Source organism: Otolemur garnettii, unplaced genomic scaffold (assembly GCF_000181295.1).
Source record: "Otolemur garnettii isolate 467f Iridium unplaced genomic scaffold, OtoGar3 scaffold00026, whole genome shotgun sequence".
Classification (NCBI taxonomy): Eukaryota; Metazoa; Chordata; class Mammalia; order Primates; family Galagidae; genus Otolemur; species Otolemur garnettii.
In genome coordinates, this window is record NW_003852421.1 from 19,999,287 (window position 1) to 20,023,142 (window position 23,856).

At 38.9% G+C, this 23,856-nt stretch overlaps 1 protein-coding gene across 1 annotated transcript in view; it reads left to right on the forward strand.

Annotated features, from left to right (window-relative positions):
• The window catches only part of MRS2 (MRS2, magnesium transporter), a 27,047-nt gene extending 4,185 nt beyond the window's left edge, over positions 1–22,862 (forward strand). Inside the window, exons 3-11 of the mRNA XM_003788335.2 lie at positions 2,095–2,131; positions 4,556–4,668; positions 8,110–8,283; positions 10,800–10,930; positions 12,017–12,133; positions 13,197–13,349; positions 13,600–13,717; positions 19,242–19,355; positions 19,908–22,862. Coding sequence (XP_003788383.1) covers positions 2,095–2,131; positions 4,556–4,668; positions 8,110–8,283; positions 10,800–10,930; positions 12,017–12,133; positions 13,197–13,349; positions 13,600–13,717; positions 19,242–19,355; positions 19,908–20,018 — 1,068 coding nt within the window. The 3' untranslated portion in view covers positions 20,019–22,862. The remainder of the gene's footprint in view (positions 1–2,094; positions 2,132–4,555; positions 4,669–8,109; positions 8,284–10,799; positions 10,931–12,016; positions 12,134–13,196; positions 13,350–13,599; positions 13,718–19,241; positions 19,356–19,907) is intronic.
• The last annotated feature ends 994 nt before the right edge of the window (positions 22,863–23,856 follow it).

Below are 23,856 nucleotides of genomic sequence, written 5' to 3' on the forward strand. Positions count from 1 at the left end.
CACCCACTACAACACCCAGCTTTTTTTTTTTTTTTTGATTGCAGCCGTCATTGTTGTTTGGGGGACTTCAGGCTGGATTCGAACCTGCCAGCTCTAGTGTATGTGGCTGGCGCTCTAGCCGCTTGAGCTATAGGCGCCGAGCCAACACACACACATATTTTTAAAAGAGAAATAGGTCACTGGAGCAAAATGTTAACAAAGGTGACTAGGGGGAAATTATAGGAATCAGTTCCTTATAACTGGTTATTACAAATCAGTTGTAATATTCTGGCAACCTATAGGGTTTTACTTTTTCAAGAAGTTTGATTGAAAGAATAAGTGTTTCCTCTTTCCTTTGAGCAAGTTTTTTTTTTTTTTTTTTTTTTTTTTTGAGGCAGATTCTCAAGTTGTCACCTTGCCCTGGCATCATAGCTCCACAGCAACCTCCAACTCTTGGGCTCAAGGGATCCTCTTGTCTCAGTTTTGCTATTTTTAGTAGAGACAGGTCTTACTCTTGCTCAGGATGATCTCAAACCTATAAGCTCAAGCAATCCACCTACCTTGGCCTCCCAGAGTGCTAGAATTACAGGCGCTGAGCCACCGCACCTGGCCTAGATATCTTCTAAGCCAGGCATCCTCAAACTACGGCCCGCAGGCCACTTGCAGTCCACCTAGGACATTTATCCAGCCCGCCAGATGTTTTTGCCACCACTGCCTGTCCTGCTTAGCAGCCAACTCGTCCCAGGGCCCACAGTTTGGCCCTCCAACAGTCTGAGGGACAGTGAACTGGCCCTCTGTTTAAAAAGTTTGAGGACCCCTGTTCTAAGCTCTGCCCTCTATTGACTGAGTAGACTTGGGCAAGAGATGGGGACATCTATCCCATTACAGAGGAAATGGTACAGATAATATTGAGATGCAAAAATATTTAGCATATGTTGCTAAGTTGGAAGTGGGGAGAGACTGCAAAGCATGTGTGCAGCATGTTTTATAGGAATGTTGGGAAGGACATTCAGTGAAATATTAACATGGTTTTCTCTAAAATTTGTCATTTCTGGTGATTAAAATAGTTATGTATATCTTTATTTTCATGTTTTCTGCAGTTTGTTTCTGTATGTGTGAAATGAAGGATAAAAGCTAGTCTGTATCTTTAGTATGTCTTTGTGAAAATGTGTATTTCGTAGTAATTACTATAGCTCAGCACATAGTTATTATTTTATTATTAAGCAGTTTCTCTTGTGGAAAGTGACTCTAAATATTTGAAAACTTCAAACTTGAAAGTAGATAAGTATTACAGAAAAATATTCCTCTATTCCCACAGGAAATAGGTGCATTTTCTGTCTTGTCTTCTTCTCAAACTATCAGAAGAGGTCCTGTAAAACTTTATTGTTTCTGCAAGGCCTGCCAGAAAGACTTCCTAGCCTTGTGTAGATATTTAGATTCATGGGACAGGCCACACTTTGTTCCAGTCTCCTCAGAAGGATAAAAGACAAGAAAACCAGCAAGGGCAGTGTCAGGTGTTTCCTCTTCAAAAGAAGTCCATGCAACTACCCAGGGCCTCCTCAGGCCCCTCAGTGACAGCTCAGATGCAAGACAGGGTTCTCAAATGTAGATGTGAGGTCCACCTTGGCTTAGAAGCCCCGGGCTGCATAGTGCCAGTATCTCTTTTAACCATCTGAGAGGGACAGCTTCCAGGGTCTCCATGACTGCACATGGCCAGCTACAAGAGCCACCGCTCTCAGGAAAGGACAGAGTTATTGCTTTCAACCCCGTACCTATAACTCATTCACATTCTTTCCAGTCCAGTACAGTCTACCAGGTCAGTGGTCACTTTTACCATAAGCAATGTTTCCACTATAATACAAGTGAGACTCCTTATCATTTTTCTAGGGGAACCAGTAAAGGAAGTTAAATCAAGGTGGTATTTGTGCCAGCAAAGGCAATGAGTTTTTTGATTGTGTTTTTTCCTGCAACTCTTAACTTACAACTAAATTCAACCTAAAGTAAGTCAGTTATGATTAATATCTGCATTTCAGTATTTCGGGGATATTACTTATACCATAAACAGTATGCTAATTTGAGAGCAAATAATAATTTGTTTTTATTCTCTATCTTTAGACAAAATTTGACAGAAAGGGAAACGTTACTTCTTTTGGTGAGTATCTTTCTTCTAAACCACTTTTTAAAATGGTGAATCTGATGAAAATCAAGAAATTATAGTGTTTTGAATAGCGTATTCTTTGTGTATGCAGGTGTGTTGAAGGAGATCTTTCTTCAGCATTTGTCTATCAGTCCTAATTGGAACTGGCAATACTCAGACTGTGCGTATTCTCCCAGAATTGCTTTCTTCTGGCAGAAGACACTTCGCTATATCAGAATATGAAAGGAATATTTTGGAAGTAGGGGCTGGCATAGAGCTGGAGCACAGAGACACACACACTCTCTTTTCCCTTTTGTTTCCCTTGTTAGTCTCGCCTTTGCACTGCCTTCCTCATGTTCATTCTCCTAAAGCAGTAGTTCTCAACCTTCCTAATGCCATGGCCCTTTAATACAGTTCCTGTGGGTCATGACCCACAGGTTGAGACCTGCTGTCCTAAAGCATGTTTAAGGCACAATCACATAATACCACTGATGTTGAAATCGGTGATGAAAGAGCTAGGAGGACAATCCCATGGAACTCTCCTGCTGATTGCTGTCTATGGATAGCTACTTGTTTGTTTGTTTGTTTGCAGTTTTTGGCCGGGGCTGGGTTTGAACCTACCACCTCTGGCGTATGGGGCTGGCGCCTTACTCCTTTGAGCCACAGGCACTGCCCTGGATAGCTACTTTTTAAAGTGGAACTAGGTATTATTTTTACAATGTGACTTCAGTTGTGAGTTTCAGATCTTCCCTTCACTTCCAGCCACATGATCCTGTTCCTGCCATTGCTAAAAATCCTAGCAGAATATTTTAGGTATTTTTTGCTCTGAATTGCTTTCAAAAGATTGTTCTACATCGATATTTTTCAACCTTTTTTGTCTCACAATACACTTGAACCTAGAGTTAAATTTCTGCAGCACACTTAAAGAACTTCTCTTAAAAATAGTTTAATTAATGATTTTAAAAAATTTTTATGGCACACCAGTTGAAAATCACTGTTCTATGTACAGTTCTGTCACAGGTGTATGCAAGTACAGATTCTATAGTCAGCATGATTTCTTGACTTTCATCTGTTAAGCATTGTCGTTTAATAAATTTAGTTTCCAGGTAGTAGAATCTGAGAACTTTTTCATTTTTTATTAGTTAAAAAGTAAAGAAAATCGAGTTTATCTGGGTTTGTTGTTGTTGTTTTTGAGACAGAGTGTTGCTTTGTTGCCCTCGGTAGAGTGCCATGACATCATAGCTTCCACAATACCTATTATTTTCTTTTTATTGTTGGGGATTCATTGAGGGTACACAGAAGCAGGTTACATCAGTTGCTTTTGATAGATAAGGACCCTCTTATATTTGTGTGACACCCGGCTCTGTTTTGGAGACGCAGTCTCACTCTTGCTCAGACTGGTTTCGAACCCGTGAGCTCAGGCAGTCCACCCGTCTTGGCTTCCCAGAGTGCTAGGATTACAGGCATGAGCCACTGCATTCGTCTGAGCTTATCTGTTTATAGATTTAAAATACTATCACTTCTCGGCCTTTTGGCTAACATCATGTGTAGTATGGATTTAAAATACTGGAAATGATGCTGTAGTGAGATTAAAATAGAAGGTATAGTTGTGTATAAATTCATATTTAAGAAAAATGGCCTATCTCTAGAGCCAGAAATTGTATTGTAGGTTCTAATGATGCATAGTTGTGGGATTTTTCTTCTTTTTAGAGACAGAGCTCCTCACTTTGTCACCCTCAGTAGCGTGCTGTGGCATCATAGCTCACAACAACCTTTAGCTCTTGGGCTTAGGTGATTCTCTTGCCTCAGCCTCCCGAGTAGCTGGGACTACAGGCACTCGCCACAATGCCCAGCTATTTTTTTGTTGCAGTTTGGCTGGGGCTGGCTTCAAACCCACCACCCTCAGTATATGGGTCCAGTGCCCTACTCACTGAGCCATAGGTGCTGCCCCATAGTTGTGGTTTTTATATTAGTCCCAAGAGACTTATAAGTACTAAGAATTATATGAAGTATGAATAAGAGAAGAAAATAATTCATTTGACCAGATTTAGCCCAAGTACATTTTTAAGGTAAAAATGGATTATTAAAAAGACTCATTTTAGGCTCAGCACCCATTACTCTGTGGTTAGGGCACCGGCCACATACACTGGGGCTGTCAGGTTCAAACCCAACCCAGGCTTGCTAACCAACAATGACAACTACAACAAAAAAATACCTGGATATTGTAGTGGGCACCTGCAGTCCCAGCTACTTGGGAGGCTGAAGCAAGAGAATCCCTTAAGCCAGTAGTTCTCAACCTACTGAGGGCAAAAAAGTGAGACTCTGTCTCAAAAAAATAAAAATAAATAAAATTATCTTGATGGTGGTGTGAGGAATGTTCTGATATAAAAATCTAAACTCTAATTTATTAGTTTACCCCACTCTTTATTTCCTTTATAGAAAAGAAGAAAACTGAGTTATACCAAGAGTTAGGTCTTCAAGCCAGAGATTTGAGATTTCAGCATGTAATGAGTATCACCACCAGGAACAATAGGATTATCATGAGAATGGAGGTAAAAGGATTTTATTTTCTTCTACAGTTTTCCAGTAAAATCTTATAAAGGTTACTTCCTACCTCGATCATTATCCAGGTTAAAAATAATTTTGGGGCTCGGCGCCTGTGGCTCATGCTGCTAAGGCGCCAGCCACATATACCTGACCTGGTGGGTTTGAATCCAGCCCAGGCCCGCCAAACAACAATGACAGCTGCAACCAAAAAAATAGCCGGGCATTGTGGCGGGCGCCTGTAGTCCTGGCTACTTGGGAGGCAGAGGCAGGAAACTCGCTTGAGCCCAGGAGTTGGAGGTTGCTGTGAGCTGTGATGCCATAGCACTTTACCCAGGGTGACAGCTTGAGGATCTGTCTAAAAAAAATTAAATGAAATAAAAATAATTTTGGAATAAAAATACTTATGTGAAAGAAAGGATATTTTACAACTTAATATGTTATTCTGAGGAGAACTCATTTTACATAGATTATATACATATGTTCAACTGGCCTAACACTGCACTGTTTTATGTTGGAAAAGTTTTTACTGTGATGTTCATTGTTTTTGTTTGAGTTTAGTCTCTTAGTTCCAGAAATTATAAGAGAAAGAATCTGTGTTTATAATAGACATGTTTCCAGTTATATAGTTATGTATATGTATGATATAACCTGAAATACCAAGAACATATTCTGGTTTCCAAATAGCTCAGGAATACTATTAAATTTTATAACTGTTTGTTTGTTTGTTTTGAGACAGAGTCTCACTCTTTTGCCCTGGGCAGAGTGTATGACATCACAGCTCACAACAGCCTCAAACTCTTAAATTCAAGTGATCCTGTTGCCTCAGCCTCCTGAGTAGCTGGGCCTGTAAGTGCCTGCCACAATGCCTGGCTAGTTTTTTAGTAGAGATGGGGTCTTGCTCTTGCTTACACTGGTCTTGAACTCCTGAGCTCAAGCAATCCACCTGCCTTAGCCTCCTAGAGTGCTAGGATAAAAGGCATGAGCCAGCTTAGGTTGTTCATGCCTGTAATCCCAGCACTGTGGGAGGCTGAGGCAGAGGCTAGCTTGAGGTCAGGCTTTTAAGTCTTATCTGAGCAAGAGTGAGACTCCAACTCTCGACAAAACAATAAAAAAACCCAGCAGTGCCTTGGCAAGCACCCATAATTCTAGCAAGTCTGGAGGCTGAGGCAGCCAGATGCCCACAAGCAGAGTCTGAGGTTGTAGTGAGCTATGATGACACCACTGCATTCTGCTCAGGGCATGAGGTGAGACTCTGTCTAACAACAACAAAAAGGCCTGAGCCCCTGTGCCTGGCCTATAAACTTAAATTTTTACTTTTATGGAAAACTTTCTAAAATATGTTGTATTTTCCCATGCCTACTCAGAGCATACCAAATATAATTAGATTTTTTTCAGTAATTTGGAGCCATTATAGGTATGATTTATTTTGGTGAGCTAAAGTTTAGGGTTCAGAAATAGATAAGGAGACACAGGTCTCAGTGATACTGGCCCTGCAGTGGGCTGGGGTTTGTCATTTTACGTAGGGTTAATCAAAATAATCGAAGATGAGCCAGACACTGTGGCATGTGCCTGTATAGTCCTAACTACTCAGGAGGCTGAGGTGGAAGGATCTCTTGAGCCCAGGAGTTAGTGATCAGCCTGAGCAACTCACTGAGACCCCCCCCTAAAAACAATAGATATTTGAATATTTTTCATCAAAATGAATACAGTCTTCTCCCAATTGATATTCCCCAGAAAACATTCATTCTTGTTATAAGTAGCTGGCATCTTTTAAAATAATGTCTCTTTGACCGAGAGGTAAGCAAGTATATGATAAAGCAAATTCAGCAGAGTATTAACTGTATAATCTAAATGGTGGGGATATGGTGTTCACTGTGCACTTTTAGCTTTTGTATAAACATTTTCATAATTTAGAAAATCATCTTTGGTCAGGCAAGGTAGCAATCTGGGAGGTCAAGGCAGGTGGATCACCTGAGCTCAGGAGTTTAAGTAAGACCAGCCTGAGCAAGAGCCTGTCTCTACTAAAATTAGAAAAACTGGCCAGGTGTTGTGGTAGGCACTTGTAGTCCTAGCTGCTTAGGAAGCTGAGGCAAGAGAATCACTTTGAACCCAAGAGTTAGAGGTTGCTGTGAGCTATAATGCCATAGTACTCTACCCAGGGCAATAGAATAAGAGTCTGTCTCAAAAAAAAAAAAGTAAGGAGACCATCTTTAATTTCTATATCATTAATAGAAGGGCTATTTTATCTATTTTTAACCAAAGGTGCTAGTTGTTCTTTTTAGAAAATTTTTTTATTTCATACTCTCCTAACTTAGAGCAGTAAGGCTATGTTTCATCTTTTTAATCTCAGATTAGCTTCATGTATTTTGATATTTTAAAAAGGAAACTTTTATTTTTTTTGAAACAGAGCCTCAAGCTATCCCTGGGTAGAGTGCCATGGCATCACAGCTCACAGCAACCTCCAACTCCTGGGCTCAAGCGCGTCTCCTGCTTCAGCCTCCCAAGTAGCTGGGACTACAGGCGCCCACCACAACGCCCGACTATTTTTTTTTTTTTTGGTTGCAGCTCATTGTTGTTTGGCAGGCCCGGGCTGGATTCTAACCCGCCAGCTCAGGTGTATGTGGCTGGCGCCTTAGCCACTTGAGCCACAGGCGCTGAGCCAAAAAGGAAACTTTTTTATTTGATCCAAACTCATTATGATTAAATCTTTTCTAAAAGTCTAGTTAATACCTGCCTTTTAAGAGACCTTATCATGTTCTTTTATCCTATTTTTTTTTCCCATGGTTATTCTGGAAAGTTTTGGGGGGTTTTGTTTTGTTTTATTTATTGTTTTTTTTTTGGCAAGGCAAACATGAAACATGAAACAAAGTTTATTGAAAAATAGAAAGAGCAATAGCAGAACATATTCACTACAGGCAGCAAACAAAGCCCTTGTAACAAAAGGCCTGGAAGTCTTAATAAGTACATAATTTGTGTGAATAATTCCAACTCTATTGAGAGTGAGTTAGCAGTATTAAGACTTACATATATTTTAGGTCTCTTTTTGGGGGAAAAAGAAATGCTTTGATTTTTTTTCTGTTTTTTTTTTTTTTAATCATAGCTGTGTACATTAATGTAGTCATGGGGTACAATGTGCTAGGTTTACATACAGTTTGAAATATTTTCATCAAACTGGTTAATACAGCCTTCACAGCATTTTCTTAGTTACCATGTTAAGACATTTATATTCTACACTTAGTAAATTTCACATGTAACCTTGTAAGATGCACCATAGGTGTGTGATTTTTTTTTTGAAAAGCCAAATGAACACTGATTTGGGTTAGTCTTAATCTAAAATTAGTAAAATGTTAACTCCTATTTTATGAATGTTGTTTTTTCCTACAGCTCTGCCACTTTTGTGTGTGCATACATATATATTTATATGTTTGGGGTTCTTGTTCTTACAGTATTTGAAAGCTGTGATAACTCCAGAGAGCCTTCTGATACTAGATTATCGTAATTTAAATTTAGAGCAATGGCTTTTCCGGGAACTTCCTTCACAGTTGTCTGGAGAGGGCCAACTTGTCACATACCCTTTGCCTTTTGAGTTTAGAGCTATAGAAGCACTCCTGCAATATTGGGTAAGTCTATTTTTGTTTGGCTCATTGAGTTTATTCTGGGTTTGAAATGCTAGTGAGTAAAAAGACAAGTTGGTATTATTTAATGGCACTTTCCTGACCACATCCTTTCCCCTAACAAAAACATCTCTAAGGACCCGTAAACTTTGTGACCCAACCAAATAGAACTAGAGACTATAGGTATACATAGAGTCTCTTAGGGTTCATGCTATTGCGGTCAGTGAAGCACGCTGCAAGTTAGCTGTGCTTTATGCAGTTTTGTAACTATATTGAGAGGTAATACAAACAGTTATTCATCCAAAGTGTGATAAAAATTAATATATAAGTCAGGCTAAGCACAGTGGCTCATTCCTGTATAATCCTAGCACTCTGGGAGGCCGAGGTGGAAAATCCCTTGAGCTCAAGAGTTTAAGGCCAGCCTGAGCACAAGGGAGATCCCCAGGTGTACTAAAAATAGAAAAAGTTAGCCAGACCTTGTGGCAGGCACTTTGTAGTTCCAGCTTCTCATGAGGCTGAGGTAGGAGGATTACCTAACTAAGGAGTTTAAGGTTGCTATCAGCTAGGCTGATGCCACGGCATTCTGCCCAGGGGCAACAGAGTGAGACTCTTTCTCAAAAAAAAAAATAAAAATTCATACATAAATCAAAAAAAATCTACATGTAACCCATTTTATTCTTTAAACTATGTATAAAAGTGTTTTGTATGTAGTATTTTATTAAATTATTCAAATCATCAAATCATTCTTTGTGCAATCCTTTGTTTGAAGCAGATAAATGATGCCTCTGTTTTAGGCCTGGATTGACATAGGAACCACACATAATCCTTCCAGTGACTCCTCCCATTAAGTGATGGTCATTAGGATGTCTGGGGATCCTGTCAGGCCCCAAACAAGGGTAGTTCTCTGCTGGACCCCACAAATCGTCCCTTGTCTTTTCTTCTCATTATTAGTCATGCTAGCACTGTTCAAGTACTGGCTACATGCAAGAGTTGGTGCTAGGAGTCGAGTACAAAGAGGAGAAGAGAGAATGGTGTGAGGTGGTTGGGCATTAGGGTGAATTTCTCTTTTGTGTGCCTTGCTCTGCTGGAGCAGACAGCTACACTCTCTGCTCAGATTCATGAGGCAACAGTACCAGCTAGTATCAGCCAATGAGATGGTGAGTAGTGACAGCCAAGTTGCTGTGCAGGTAAAAAAAAAGGAAAAGAAAAGATACAAATAATGGTCAGTGACAGCCTGCGCAGGCTGATTAAGCTCTCCGGAGCAGGAGCACATGCTGTTAGCTAAAGGAAAGGCAGGGTTCTTGATAAGGGTGCAGGAAGGGACGGAGAGGGGCTGGCCTGCCTTGGTCTGCTATCTAGAGGTGGGCTGGGGGTGGGGGGGCAAGTAGAGAGGGAGCTCAGGTTGTCTGCTGAGACACATGTTCTTGCCCTTAAATGGGGTTCTGTAAAGATTTCCTTCTGAAAGAAGATTGTATATAAGCAAGGTCAGCCACTGCCGAAAAGGGAAAGGATAAGTTTTCAAATGAGAGCTCCTCAAACCCACCTAAGAGACCATAATAGACCATGAGTAGCTGTGCCCCACAGACAGCCCGTGACCCTCAGCAGCTGCCCCAACTGCTACCCACAACTTACTGGGCAGAAAGTTTGGTATCTCTCTTATGTACCAAAAAAAGGTAATCTGCTTTAGTTTGGCTGTCCAGTCTTCCTTCCCACCCAAGGACTTCTGAACCTGCAAGAGTATCCATATAAGAACTAAACACAATGTCTGCAGAGGCCCATGACTCTGGACTGCAGTTCCCAAAATAAAAAGTCTTACCCTCACAGTTAGTATGTCTTTGAAATGAACAGTGCATGCTGGAATTTAGTCATTCATTTTATTGCTTAATTCAGTTAGTATTATGCTGTTTGCCAATTGGTGTGAAAATTTTCACTATTTTAAATATTTATTTTATAGCTATATCAACGCATACCTGGTAAATATCAAATCATGGTTTGTTAACTAGAAAGATAAGTATGCTTTTGACTTCACGCTGATTTGTTTTATTTTTTATTCTAGATTATGTTTTAGTTTTTTGAAAAAACTATTAACTGTAACTATTTTTTATTCTAGGTTATGTTTCAGCTTTTTTTGTAGGAATTTTGAATTTTGTTTACAAAGACCATATGTATCACTTAACCAAATATAAAGTCTGTGTTTAACCATGAATTGGCAGATTTTATTTTAATTGATTAATCCAGTTATTCCTTTGATAATAAATATCTGTAGGAGGAAAACTCTTAGGAGAGTTAATTGCTTGTCAACCAAATCTGAGGCTAGTGATGACATTATGTGTGGTTCTTTGAACGCAGGAGAAGTAGTTTTTGAATCACCTGGAATAGGCATTCTAGTAATGACTGTGGTCTGAAATGTTGGCAGCATGTCTAGCTATTAGAGATTTCTATATTTAATCAGAGGGTTCACTGATCCTAAGTATTCTAAAAAGATTGTTTTAATCCTTATGAAAGGTCATGTTGTTATCTAGATCAACACCCTTCAGGGGAAACTTAGCATTTTGCAGCCACTGATCCTTGAGACATTGGAAGCTTTAGTGGATCCCAAACACTCCTCTGTAGACAGAAGCAAACTGCACATCTTACTACAAAATGGCAAAAGGTAAATAAATGTGGATTATGCACCAAGTTGGGAGTTAGATACAAATTTCTTAAAATTCTCTTAGTAGTCTTAACAGTGAAATGTTTAGCATAAATTCAGACATAAAATTAGCATAATTATCTTTTTTTAAAATAGTAACTAACCTTGCTAACGGTAATGACATTTTTTACTCTGATTTACTCAAGTGCCTTCATTGCCATGTTTGATTTTAATTATTAAAATTTGGTGTTTTATAACTTTTTAAAGTAGGAAAGTAGCTTAGGTAAAATCCTATGTAAGGCTCTTTTACATATGTGATCTCTTGTTTTTCTTTGAACAACCCAGCTCAGTAGTTGATATTAAAGGTGAGAAAACTAAGGTTTAAGTAACTTGCCTAAACTTATACAGCTAATGGCAGATCTAAATTCAGACCCACTTTTCTGTCCCTCCAAAGATCCCATTATTTTTTTTTTAATCATAATGCATTCCAGAATTTTAAAAATAGTAATCTTAATTAATTTGTATGATAAGATAACCCTTGGCTTAGTGGCCATAGCTTAGTGGCTAAGGTGCTAGCCACATCCACTGGAACTGGTGGGTTCGAATCCAGCCCGGGCCTGCCAAAAAAGGACAACTACAACCAAAAACAAATAGCTGGGCCTTGTGGCAGACGCCTGTGGTCCCAGCTGCTTGGGAGGCTAAGGCAAGAGAATTACTTAAGCCCAGGAGTTTGAGGTTGCTGTGAGCTGTGATACCATGGCACTCTACCCAGGGCGACAGCTTGAGACTCTGTCTCAAAAAAAACCCTAACAGGCACCATTTTTTAAAATTTCACATTAATATGAGGGCATAAAAAATTAGGTTACATTGTTTCTATTTGTTAGGTAGAATCTGAGTTTAGTTGAGCTCTTCACCCAGGAGGTATGCCACACATCCTTACATGGTGCCTGTTAGGAAAGAGCGTGCCATTCCCCTCTCCCGCTTCCTCTCCTCCTCCTCCACTTGAATTCAGTTGTGCATTTCTCTTGTGTGGAAGACACTATTCTTATAGTGAAATGTTCTTGTAAGTTTATGCTGTTGATCATTTCTGTGTAACTATTCTTACAGTTTATCGGAGTTAGAAACAGATATTAAAATTTTCAAAGAGTCAATTTTGGAGATCTTGGATGAAGAAGAGTTGCTAGAAGAGCTCTGTCTATCAAAATGGAGTGACCCACAAGTCTTGTAAGCATATAATCGTGCTTTGTCATATATTTCCTTAAGGTGAATCTCCCACCTTTTCTTCCTAAAATAATTTTTCGTAAAGAACATAACATTTTTCTGGAATACAGAATGTAGACATTTTTCATCCTCAGATGTTTCCCCTTTTCCCTGTGCAGTGTTGTATCTAATTCAGTTTAATGAGGACGTATCATATGCATGCTGCATCCCCAACAGTGCTGAAATTTGATGAATATAAAGATAAACACACAATTACAATTCTTTATCTTCAAGGGACTAGCCACCAAATCAGCACATACATCTACTGAAATATCTTACCTAAGGACGTAGAGTGAGGGAGAGGGAAAGAAATTCACATGGCCGGTGGGGTGAATACAGATGGAAATATTTTGGTTTTGTTCTTTATAAGAAAATATTAAGATAAAAAAGGCTGTATAATATTTGGTAGATAGCAGATGGATATATGAATAGTAGCTGAAACTCTTGTTTGCTTTGGTCTAGCCAGTCTGTCTCAAATACACTTTAGGATGCAAGTACCTTTTACAATAGGGTATTTCAATCCCCCTTCTCCTCCTCAGTGGGGGGGGGGGGTGTCTAAATAAAGGGGAGCAAAATAACTGTATAGACATTCAAAAACATTTTTCTTCATATATGAAAACGATACATAATACACATTGGAAAGGAAATGTTCTTTATGTTTTTAATTTTTGTGTTTTGTTTTACCTGATGGTAGTTTGGGATTTGCACTAATCATTGGCATTCACACCTGGATTTTCCTAAACTGGTAGTATATATTTACATGAGAGCCTCCTGGATTAGGACCATGGGATCCAGTGAGATTAACTAATCTCTGTGAAGATGGAACCTCTGTCCTCTGCTTATCTGCGTAGCATTCAGGATTGTTTGATGTGGCTACTCGTGGACTGGCCTCAGTCACAACGATGCAGAGGACAGCTAGCTTTCCACTGGTGGCCGAATATCATATGCTAATCTAGGAAGTTTTTGGTACTAAATACACAATACACACATTGGGGTATGTTATTTATGTTAACTCTTCCAATTGAAGTGAAAAGAGCAGTACTGGGATTGACCATGCAGAAGAGATGGAGTTGCTGTTGGAAAACTACTACCGATTGGCTGAAGACCTCTCCAATGAAGCTCGGGAGCTTAGGGTACTGATTGATGATTCACAAAGTATTATTTTCATCAATCTGGACAGGTAAGAAAGCATTACGTAAAACAGTAAACATTTTCTTTGTAAAATAATGAAGCTTTTAAGGAACTGTCATTTTGGAAGGAATTATATAATACCATCATTATATATCATACGTGAAAGTTTATGGAGGTTTTTTTGGGGGGTGGGGTGGGGAATGCAGATGATTTGATCCATGTGGTCTCTAATGGATGATTAGGGAATGTGCTGTGTATAGTTAGTGGGCTCTTCTGATCCAAGTGTGTGTTCTCTTCAGCCACCGTAATGTGATGATGAGGTTGAACCTACAGCTAACCATGGGAACTTTCTCTCTTTCGCTCTTCGGACTAATGGGAGTTGCTTTTGGAATGAATTTGGAATCTTCTCTTGAAGAGGTGAGAATATCTTACTTCAGTAACTTAGGGGTTATTTTTTAATGTTTTGAAGATTAATTTTTTAATGTTAGAAAAAACAAAGTCTAATAACTTGTAAACTCCCACAGTGAAATAAGATACATAACTCAAATTCAGGCATTATTGTTGAACCATGGTATAATATAGCTATAAATATAGCTTAGGTTGTTTCCTAAAAGATAATAAAAATAGAAGAGGTTTGATAAAATAGTGTCATGCTATGAGGCAGTGTTAATGAGGGTTTTTTATCTTTTAATTCTTACTTGTCTAGTAACACATACCTGGCAGTTTGCATACTTTATGTGGCTCAGTCATTGCAACTATGTAAATAGATATTATACCCTACTTTGTGGATGAGAAAACTTGGGAACAGAAAATTTAAGTAACTCACCCTCATGCACAAAGCTAGAAAATAAGTTATGAACCTAAAGACTTGCACGTCCACTTTGTTCTGCTGCCTTTCCATATTAATACAACACTGAATTCCCAGAGTTTTTCATATCACCATAGCTTTGTGGTATAGTTGTCCCTTAGTGTTGGGAGGGGGGGTGTTGATGCCAGGATCCCTGCTGATACCAAAATCCACGGATGCTCAGGTCTGTGCTATAAAATGGTCCAGAACAGTTGGCCCTCCATAGCTGCAGATATAGAACCCACTGAGACAGAAGGCTGACTGTATTTTCAGAGACTGTCTTACCATAAGATTTCTAGACAAGGTGAAAGTGCCACTGGATTCTGTGTCCTACCTAGGCTAACAGGTCTATTTTCTCTCTGTGGCTGACATCTGCATCATCTCTCATCAGGAATACTATGAGCTTTTAAAAAGTGATCTTTAAAATATCTAAACCCTAGCTGGGCATTGCAGTGCATGCCTATAATCCCAGCTATTCGGGAGGCTGAGGCAAGAGGATCACTTGAGCCCAAGATTTTGAGGTTGCTGTGAGGTTTGGCACCATGGCACTCTACCCAGGGGGACAGAGTGAGACTCTGTCTCAAAACAATACAATATCTACTACAATATAAGACAATAAAATACAATATCTACACAATATAGATATGTACAATATCTATACAATATAAATACAGTAAAATATCTAAACCTGATTATTATGTCACTCTTCTGCATACAGCTATTCCGTAGCTTTGGCCTGTGCAGGTTTCCTGGCCCGCTGCTCCTGCACATCCATCTGGTCAGCAGCTTCCTCGGTATTCCCTCCTAGATACACTCCCTCAACTTAGGTGTCCCTTCACTAGCACCCCCAACTTGGCCAAGTAAATTACTCCCTTCATTGCATGTAACCACATAATCCTGGACTTCCCATCTGCCACGTTTTTCAAATTTGGAATTATTTGTTCACAACCTACAAAAAGTTGTAAGGTCCTTGAGGCAAACACAATATTAGTTACTTTTAATGCTCCTTATGGTAAAATATAAATGAAAAACACATTTGTTCATTTATTTCACAAGTGGTTTTTAGTGCTGTTATATACCAAGTAGTGCACTAGTCTCTGACCTTGTGGAGGTTACATTATAGTGCAGAAAGGAGATAATAAACACACAAAGTATGTAATGGGATAAGTGCCACAGAGAAAAGTCAGATAAGGACATGGAGAATGTTAGGTGGTGGGACAGGTGGCATTTTATGGATGGGGAAGTCAAGGAAAGTGGTTCTAAGAAAGTGACATCTGGGTGGAGAGTCCTGAATGAAAAGAGAAAATAGGGAGATCTGGAGCAAAGTGTCCAAATGCAGGGAACCATAGAGCCACAGATACGAAGACTGAGACAGGAATGATCCGAGCTTACTCATGGAACAGCAAGAAGGCCAGAGTGGTCGGAAGAGAATAGGTCAGGTGGAAAGGTAGAGAAGTCAGTCGCAAAGACACATGGTGGTGTCAGCTGTGTCAGAGCATGGTTTAGTTTAAGAGTGATAGGAATCTACTGGAGCAGCAGTCCCCCACCTTTTTGGGGGAGACAACCAGTTTTCCACAGACCAAAGTGGGAGAGGGGAGACAATGAGATAGGAGGCAGAGCTTAGATTTTTCCAATCTGTAGACAGCGATGCAAGCTATGGGAGAAAAGCTCCCTCACTCAGTTCCCAACAGGCCACAGACTGTACTGGTCCATGGCCCGGGGATTGTGGAACACAACACTGGAAGTTTGGATCCAAATTTAAACCATTGGAAAGTTCAGAAGTAACCAGAATATCTTGTGCCATATAGTCTGACCCTTGACATTCTCAAAAGGATACAGACCAAAGACCTTTACAAGATTATAGGACTTTCTGCACAAGTTCCTATCTTTATTCACAATCATTTTCTTTTTCTTCACAATCGTTTTTAAGGGTCATTTTTTTTGTGTGTACAATCTAAAAGCCAACTCCATTTTATATTTAATATCTTTCTCTCACTTAATTGCCTATTTTTCCAAAAAAGGGGAAATTTTTTTAAAATTTCTTTCTGGTAGTTTTGATATGTGCAATCCTAGACACAGAGCAACCCATTTGTAATGAGATGAGTGGTTGGTAGTGAGCTTGGCTTGCTCAGTAACTGAGTGAACAAGATTCAGACCAGTGGCTCAGAATTACAAATTACACATCTTTTGGTGTCCTGAAGAATAACTAAAACATTTCGTTAAATTCATGGATGCCAAATCTCATGTAGCTAGCTAGCATCAGTATTTACAATGGAGAGACTAAGATAGGAAAAAATTTGATATTTGTTATTTTAAGATCATTTCAGACTTACAGTCCGAGCATTCCCATACAACCTTTGACCAGATTCTCCCAACATCAACATTGTGTCACATTTGCTTTGTCATCTGTAGGTACACTTTATTTTCCAAAGTAGAGAGTAAGAACAAATGTGCTGCGCCTTCACCCTGACATTTCAGTTTGTATTTCCTTAAACCTAGACATTCTCTTAATACCTTAGAGCAGTTATCAAAGTCAGGAAATTAACATTGAGAGACTATTTTTCTAATGTATAGACTCTATCCTGATTTTGCCACTTGTCTCAGTAGGGCTTTTTATCACACAGAAAATCTTAGATCATGTGTTGCCTATAGTTGTATGTCCCCTCAGTTTCCTTAATCTAGGGCAGTTCTTCAGCCTTTGTCTTTCAAGGCCTCAACATGTTCAAAGAACACAAGTCAGGTATTTGCCCTGTGCATTCACTATTAAATTCTAGGTATGCATTTTGTCAGCATGTTCTTTACAGTGATCCCATCAGGAGACACGTGATTGTCCCAATGCTGGCAATACCACCACATAAAGTAAAGCGTTCCATTCTCTCCTACTTATTTATTCATTCATATCAATATGGATTCATGGAATCTTGTTTTAGTCAGTGAGTTCTAATCTGTTATTCTGATGCTCAAATCATCCCTTCATGCTGGCTTCAAGGTACTTCCCACACATCCCTATCAGTTTTTAGTACTTTTGTAACGTCTGGCCCAGCTAGATGTTCTAGGCTGGACAAATTGTTTCTAGGTAATGTAGATAAATAGTGGAGGAAGATATAGGGTCCCAAGAGTGAAAGAAGGTAAGTTAAATGCTAGACAAGAAGGCATGTACCCTCAGTCCTGCAGGCCATATCTATAGCAGAGGGAGCACTTAATCAGCTCTCAAATGCTGTGTCTTTCCTGGATCTCCTAGAGCAGGCATCCTCAAACTAGAGCCCAGGGGCCACATGCGGCCCACCAAGGACATTTATCCAGCCTGCCAAGGGTTTTTGCCGCCACTGCCTATCCTGCTTAGCACCAACTCATCCCGGGGCCCACAGTCCGGCCCTCTAACGGTCTGAGGGACAGTGAACTGGCCCCCTGTTTAAAAAGTTTGATGACCCCTGTCCCAATAACATATGGGATTTTGAGTTTGGTTTGCCTCTGACTTACTTAAGTTTTATCATATCTGGACATTCCCAGACTTTTGATATGTAGGGGACTACATAACCAATCTACAGTGAAGAATAACAATAATCTTGTATGTCATCTTTTTAAAAAATATTTTTTCTTAGGTAGGTAACATCTTATTTAAATAGAACTTTTACTTAATTAGGACCCTCATTTTGAAGAACTGGAAATGTGTTCAACATCCAAAAAATAACTCATGTTAACACTTACCTTCCTATTTTCTTACATCTAACATTATTTTTAGAAGGAGGCAAATTTCTGCTTAGTAAATGACATGAGCTCCATCAGTGATAGCTGATCAACTGTGCAACAGGCTATCTTGGAAGATGTGAGCGCTCAATCACCGGAGCTAACCGGTCTGGTAGGAGAACCAGCGAATGGATGGATTCCTTTTCTGTGAGACATTACATTTAAATTCTGTAACTCTGTGCAGTAATGCATTAATAAAAACTCTGCACTGCAAGAAGATTACCATTCTGAAAATAATGGTGAGGAAAATGTTTAAGTCTGAGGTTCCCACACTCTCTCGGTCCACGATGCCCTCAGTGTCTTAGTAATTTTTTCACAATATCCCTAAGCCAGATATTTAATTTATTATGTTACAGACTCTTGTTATTTCCCTTGAAGATTTAAACTATTTCTGGTGTGCTGTGGTGCCAAGGGCACCTCAGCTCACTGTCTGGGAGCTTTGGCTATAAGCAAAGACTCCATGTTATGTGTCTTCTATGATTATGACTATTAAAATTTGTATGTATGTAAACAGAGATTGAAAAAAAACACAAAATAAAAGCCGTTATGTTTGGCTTATAGATGATTAAAAATATTTAAAATGTAAAATCATGTTTCTCTTCTGATTTACTCTCTGACTTGGGGGTCTCTAGGTGCAGTCAAGGCACTTGTTCTTAGTTCCTTTTTATGGGAGAGTTGTACAGCTAATAAAAGTCTTTGGGGGGGGGGGCAGGGTCTTACTCTGTTGCCCAGGCCCATAGCATCATAGCTCACAGCAACCTCAAACTCTTGCCTCAGCCTCCAGAGTATCTGGGACTACAAGCATGTGCCACTACGTCCAACTAGGTTTTATATTTTTAGTAGAGATGGGGTCAGACTGGTCTGGAACTCTTGAGCTTAAGCAGTCCACCCCCCTCAGCCTCCCAGAGTGCTAGAAGTGCTAGGATTCAGGTATGAGCTACCATGCCCAGCCTAAAAGGCTTCATTTAAACTCTGAGGCAATAATAGTACAGGACAATTTTATCTCTAAGGAGCCTAGCCTTTTATGATCGAAATGAACTCTGTGGGGGTGGGGGTGGGGCGCCCATGCTCAGTGAGAAGGGTGCCAGCCCCATATACCAAGGATGTTTCGAACCCGCCCCCTGCCAAACTGCACCCCAAAAAATAGCTGGGCGTTGTGGTGAGCACCTATAGTCAGTCCCACCTACTCAGGAGGCTGAGGCAAGAGAATGGCCTAAGCCCAGGAGTTGGAGGTTGCTGTGAGCTGTGACACCACAGCACTCTACCGAGAGCAACAAAGTAAGACTCTGTCTATTAAAAAAAAAAAAAAGAAAAGAAAAAAGAAAAGAACTCTGTGTTCTCTTTTAGGACCATAGGGTGTTTTGGCTGATTACAGGAATTATGTTCATGGGAAGTGGACTCATCTGGAGGCGCTTGCTTTCATTCCTTGGACGACAGCTAGAAGCTCCATTGCCTCCCATGGTATGTAGGATGTGGCTCATAGCAGCACTGCATAAGGGTCATAGTCATGGGCTTTAAAGTCAGACGTCTGGGCTCAGCTTGTCACAGGCTCTGTGACCTTTCACAAGTTACTTAACTTCTCCAAACTTCCCTCATTTCTGTATCTGTCAATTAAGTCAATACTATGGGCTTCATAGGGTTATTGAGAGAATTAAATGAGAAATATGTGTAAATATCTAAGCACTAGCACGGTGCTCAAACATTAATATACTTCTAACAACAAGTTAGAAATATGATTTATTTTGTGTAGAACACGCTGATAAACATTATAGATGTTAGTAATTTTGGTGCAAGGTTTTGTCATAACCAAATTAAAACATGAGAAACATTTATATAGTGTTCCAAGTATAAAGTTTATCTCCTTTGTTTTTGAAGAAAACACCCCGAAGTAAGTATTTATGACACTAATATAAGTTACAATCCTCCATAAAGTGATTACATAAGATACCATATAACTATAGCTTTTCTTTTAAGAAAGATACAAACTAAAATTAGTTTTCCTGATTTATTTAGATGGCCTCTTTACCTAAAAAGACCCTTCTGGGAGGTAGAAGCATGGAATTGAAAAACAGCCTCAGACCAGATGGACTTACTTCAAGTAGGAATATCCTAACAAACCGTTAGCAACGACCCGACCCAGTGGATACTGAATATTTTTTATGGTAGTCACAGGACACTTCTGATACTGTTATTTTCTTTTATAAAGTCAGACACTTGAAGAAAATCACTGATACTTAAATTAAAATGTCCAACGACAAAAATATTATGGCATTCACAATACTAGAACTTTATTGCATTTCTGGAATTCTGATTTAAAGAAGCAAAGTGCTTTCTTTGTAAAAGGCCCAAAGTTTACTTCCTACAAACTTTAAATGCTGTTTTTATAAACATGATGTAAGATGTGAAGAAGTTTAACACAAGAACACACTTCTATAGATTTTATTTAGTCTACACATATCAGGAAATGTTCAGTTTCATACTGAATGAAGCTGAGGGACTTGACAAATATATTGGGGTGGCTGTGGTTCTTTGTTAGTACAGGGAATGTTTATATGAACTTCCTGATCTCAGGTGACTGAAAAGCTAGCATTACATGTATATGTGTTAACCCTAAACTCTGGAAGTTGTGCTTTAAAAGTCAATCCTTGACATAACCTTATATTTTCGTATTTGCCATCTTTTATATGTAAGGTGAAGAAATGATAATTTAATATCAGCACTATATGATTCCAGTTAATCAAGATTTCACTTTCTTAACCCTTGAAACTTTTTTTTTTTTTTGGCTCGGCTATAATTAGAGCCTTTGAAAGTAGAAAGGAAGCATTTTCCATTCAGTTACTGGTTATAGCTGCATTGTGCATTTACTGATTATTAGTGCATATTTTTAGGCCCCTGTAAAAAAGAAAAATGTATATTAAGCTAATCTATATGCTATACCTCACAAGTTAACAGATGGGCTTCCTAAAACAAGAGGGTAGACGTTAGAATTGTGATAGCTTTTTGTTTCCACAGGGTTTAGGGCTTCCTAAAACAAGAGGGTAGACATTAGAATTGTGATAGCTTTTTGTTTCCACAATCAGAGATTTGTGTAATTACAAGTGCAAGCTGCTGTCTTACCTACCTTTTAAAATTTTTTCTGGAGGTTAAGTACAGTTATGCACTAGGACATTTAAATTTGCCACCAAAACTGGCATACATGGAAGACTCTAGAGTGTCCAGAGCAGCTCTTACACTACAAATGTGTGGTAATAAGAGCGTAAATATGCCTACCCTGATGACAAGGGTACCAGCTTACCCTTATGCGATGTAGTATGAGGAAGTTTAGGGGTCCATTTTCCAGGTGGTTTGGTAATGGAATAATATTACTCCAGTAGCTGATTTGGAAGAAAACGTATGATATTACAAGTAAAGCTTTTCCCACTCTCATGTGTGGTTATGAGGACCCACTGGAGGGAACCTGGAAGCAAAATAGCGTGAAACAAACTGACTTGGAGCACAGACTGGCCCCTGTGCACTGCGCGGTGGGTCAGGAACACGCCCTATGATTTGATGGTTGGAATGTAAATATAAGCACAGTTTAGCATTATGCATCTGATGATTTTCAAGACTATCTTTGATAATACTTAGACTTCACAGGGCACTGTTTGGCACACCTCAGAGTATTTTGCTGCTATTTTTGGTCTTCTGTTAAAACACTGTAATAAAGGTAATAAATATGATTTAACTGTGACTTGAAGAATTGGAATCCCAGGGGGCAAAACTTGGTAACTAAGATCAGGCATAGAATAGAATTTTGATCATTTGATCCTTATAGTGTTACTGACTTAGTTTATGAGCTTGGATAAGATAATTTTTTTGATGAATCATGTCCATTAATAAAAGGAAAAATGATGTAACTACCTCATAGTCTGATAATGGCAATTCACTAGTAATTCGTAAAATTCTTAGATGAACTATGATTTCAAAATGTCAATGAGCTCATTCTTGTGATTGGAGGATGCTTCTGACATTAAAGTTATAAATAATAAATTGCTTTTAAATTTTGAACTAAAATAATAGACTAAGCACCTTAACTACTATGTGAAAGTAAAGTGGTAAAACACCAAATAGTGGGTTATGTGAGTGGACATGTCAGGTGTAAGGCGTGATACTCTCAGCAGCCTGACTTTGTCTTTGGAAGGCCTCTAAGAAAGGCGGGCAAAACATGTCATTTGAAAATGCTATTAACACTAAGCTTTATTCTTGATAAACACAGACTGTGATAAATAGCTACTACAAGTTTCAGATTAAAAAGCTATTTATTTTGGTGAATTACGCCAAGAGTTTTACACAACCTTATTTTTTGGAATTGAAATATTCACATTGAATTTAGGATTCATTTTCAGTACATTAGTAATACAGATGTGATCTAATGGATGGTGGTGCATGGAATAGGGACTCCAGAGATCTGAGTTTTGTTACCAAACTATCTTGAAGTCATTCTCATCTTTTAGGTCTGTGATACAAGGGCATAAAACAATTGTGATCTTGAAACTTGAAGAAAGTTGTTATGTATACAGATAGAAAAATGCAAGGATGTAAATGTGTTCTGATATCTTGAAACAAAGATAAATTTGAATTAAACTGTTAACGTAGTTTCAGACTTATGTTAATGATAAATTTTGGTTACTAATATTTACAGGGTATTTACATTTTAGTTGCTAAGCATTTCAGAATCAATGCTTAGAACTACATAGTTTATACTTCATAAAATTAAAAGTTAGTCCACCTAGTGGGATAATACAGTCTAAAATCTATCATTTTTTTCCTTATGTGTCAGGTTTTTACATATTTGCCAAATAGGTTGACCTTTAACACTAGGTGTAGAATTTACATTATTTCTGACATTGGAATGAGTATTGCTAAGTATTCTATAAACTTGGAAATTTGTCTCTTTCTTTATAGGTTTAACTTTAGCTTTCTCTGTCTGGTGCTTGTTATCTGGTATGTTCAGGCATTGAGACAAATACATGTAAAGGTATTTGTAAAGGTATGTATAAAGGTTTTTATTTTTTTACTTTTTGTTTTTTTTGAGACAGAGTCTCACTATGTCTCCCTTGGTAGAGTGCCATGGTGTCACAGTTCACAGCAACCTCAGAGTCTTGGGCTTAAGAGATTCTCTGGCTTTAGCCTCCCAAGTAGCTGGGACTACAGGTGCCTGCCATAACACCTGGCTATTTTTTTTGTTGTAGTTGTTGTTTAACAGGCCCTGGCTGGGTTCGGACCTCCCAGCCCTGGTTTATGTGGCTGGTGCCCTAAATACTGATTTATAGGCACTGAGCCATTGTAAAGGTATTTGAGTAATGATCATGTTTAAATATAGGCCCTATCATTTAACAAAGCATAAAAACATGGACTTTATTTATATGGTAATGGCTACATGAAAGTATGCATCTATTTAATGAAAATATCCAGCACTGAGAAAGACATACCTTTACTAAAGCACACAGTGTCATATGTCATCAGATTGTTCTGCACTTAAACTTCTCAACTCATAACTGAATACAGCTGAGTAATTTCTGGACTCTAAAAGTAACTACTCTTTTAATTAATAATTTTTGATGGAGCTGACAATTATTATTACTCAAATGAAGCCAGTGTTTGCTTTTTGCTATGCCATAGGATACTATGCAGCTGGCATACGTATCTCTTAAAGGAAAATGAGATAGTCCTGGGCGTGATCCAGAGATGCTATCTAGGGATAGGCCCGTTTGTGTTATTTTCCTATATATGCTGGGATTATGCTTACATCTTAGCCACAGTAGCTTTTCCTTGGTGTCTTTTCTTTTTTTTTTTAGGCAGTCTCATTTTGTCACTCTTGGTAGAGTGCTGTGGTGTCATAACTCATAGCAACCTCAAACTCTTGGGCTCAAGTGATCCTCTTGCCTCAGCCTCCTGAGTAGGTGGGACTACAGGTGCCCAC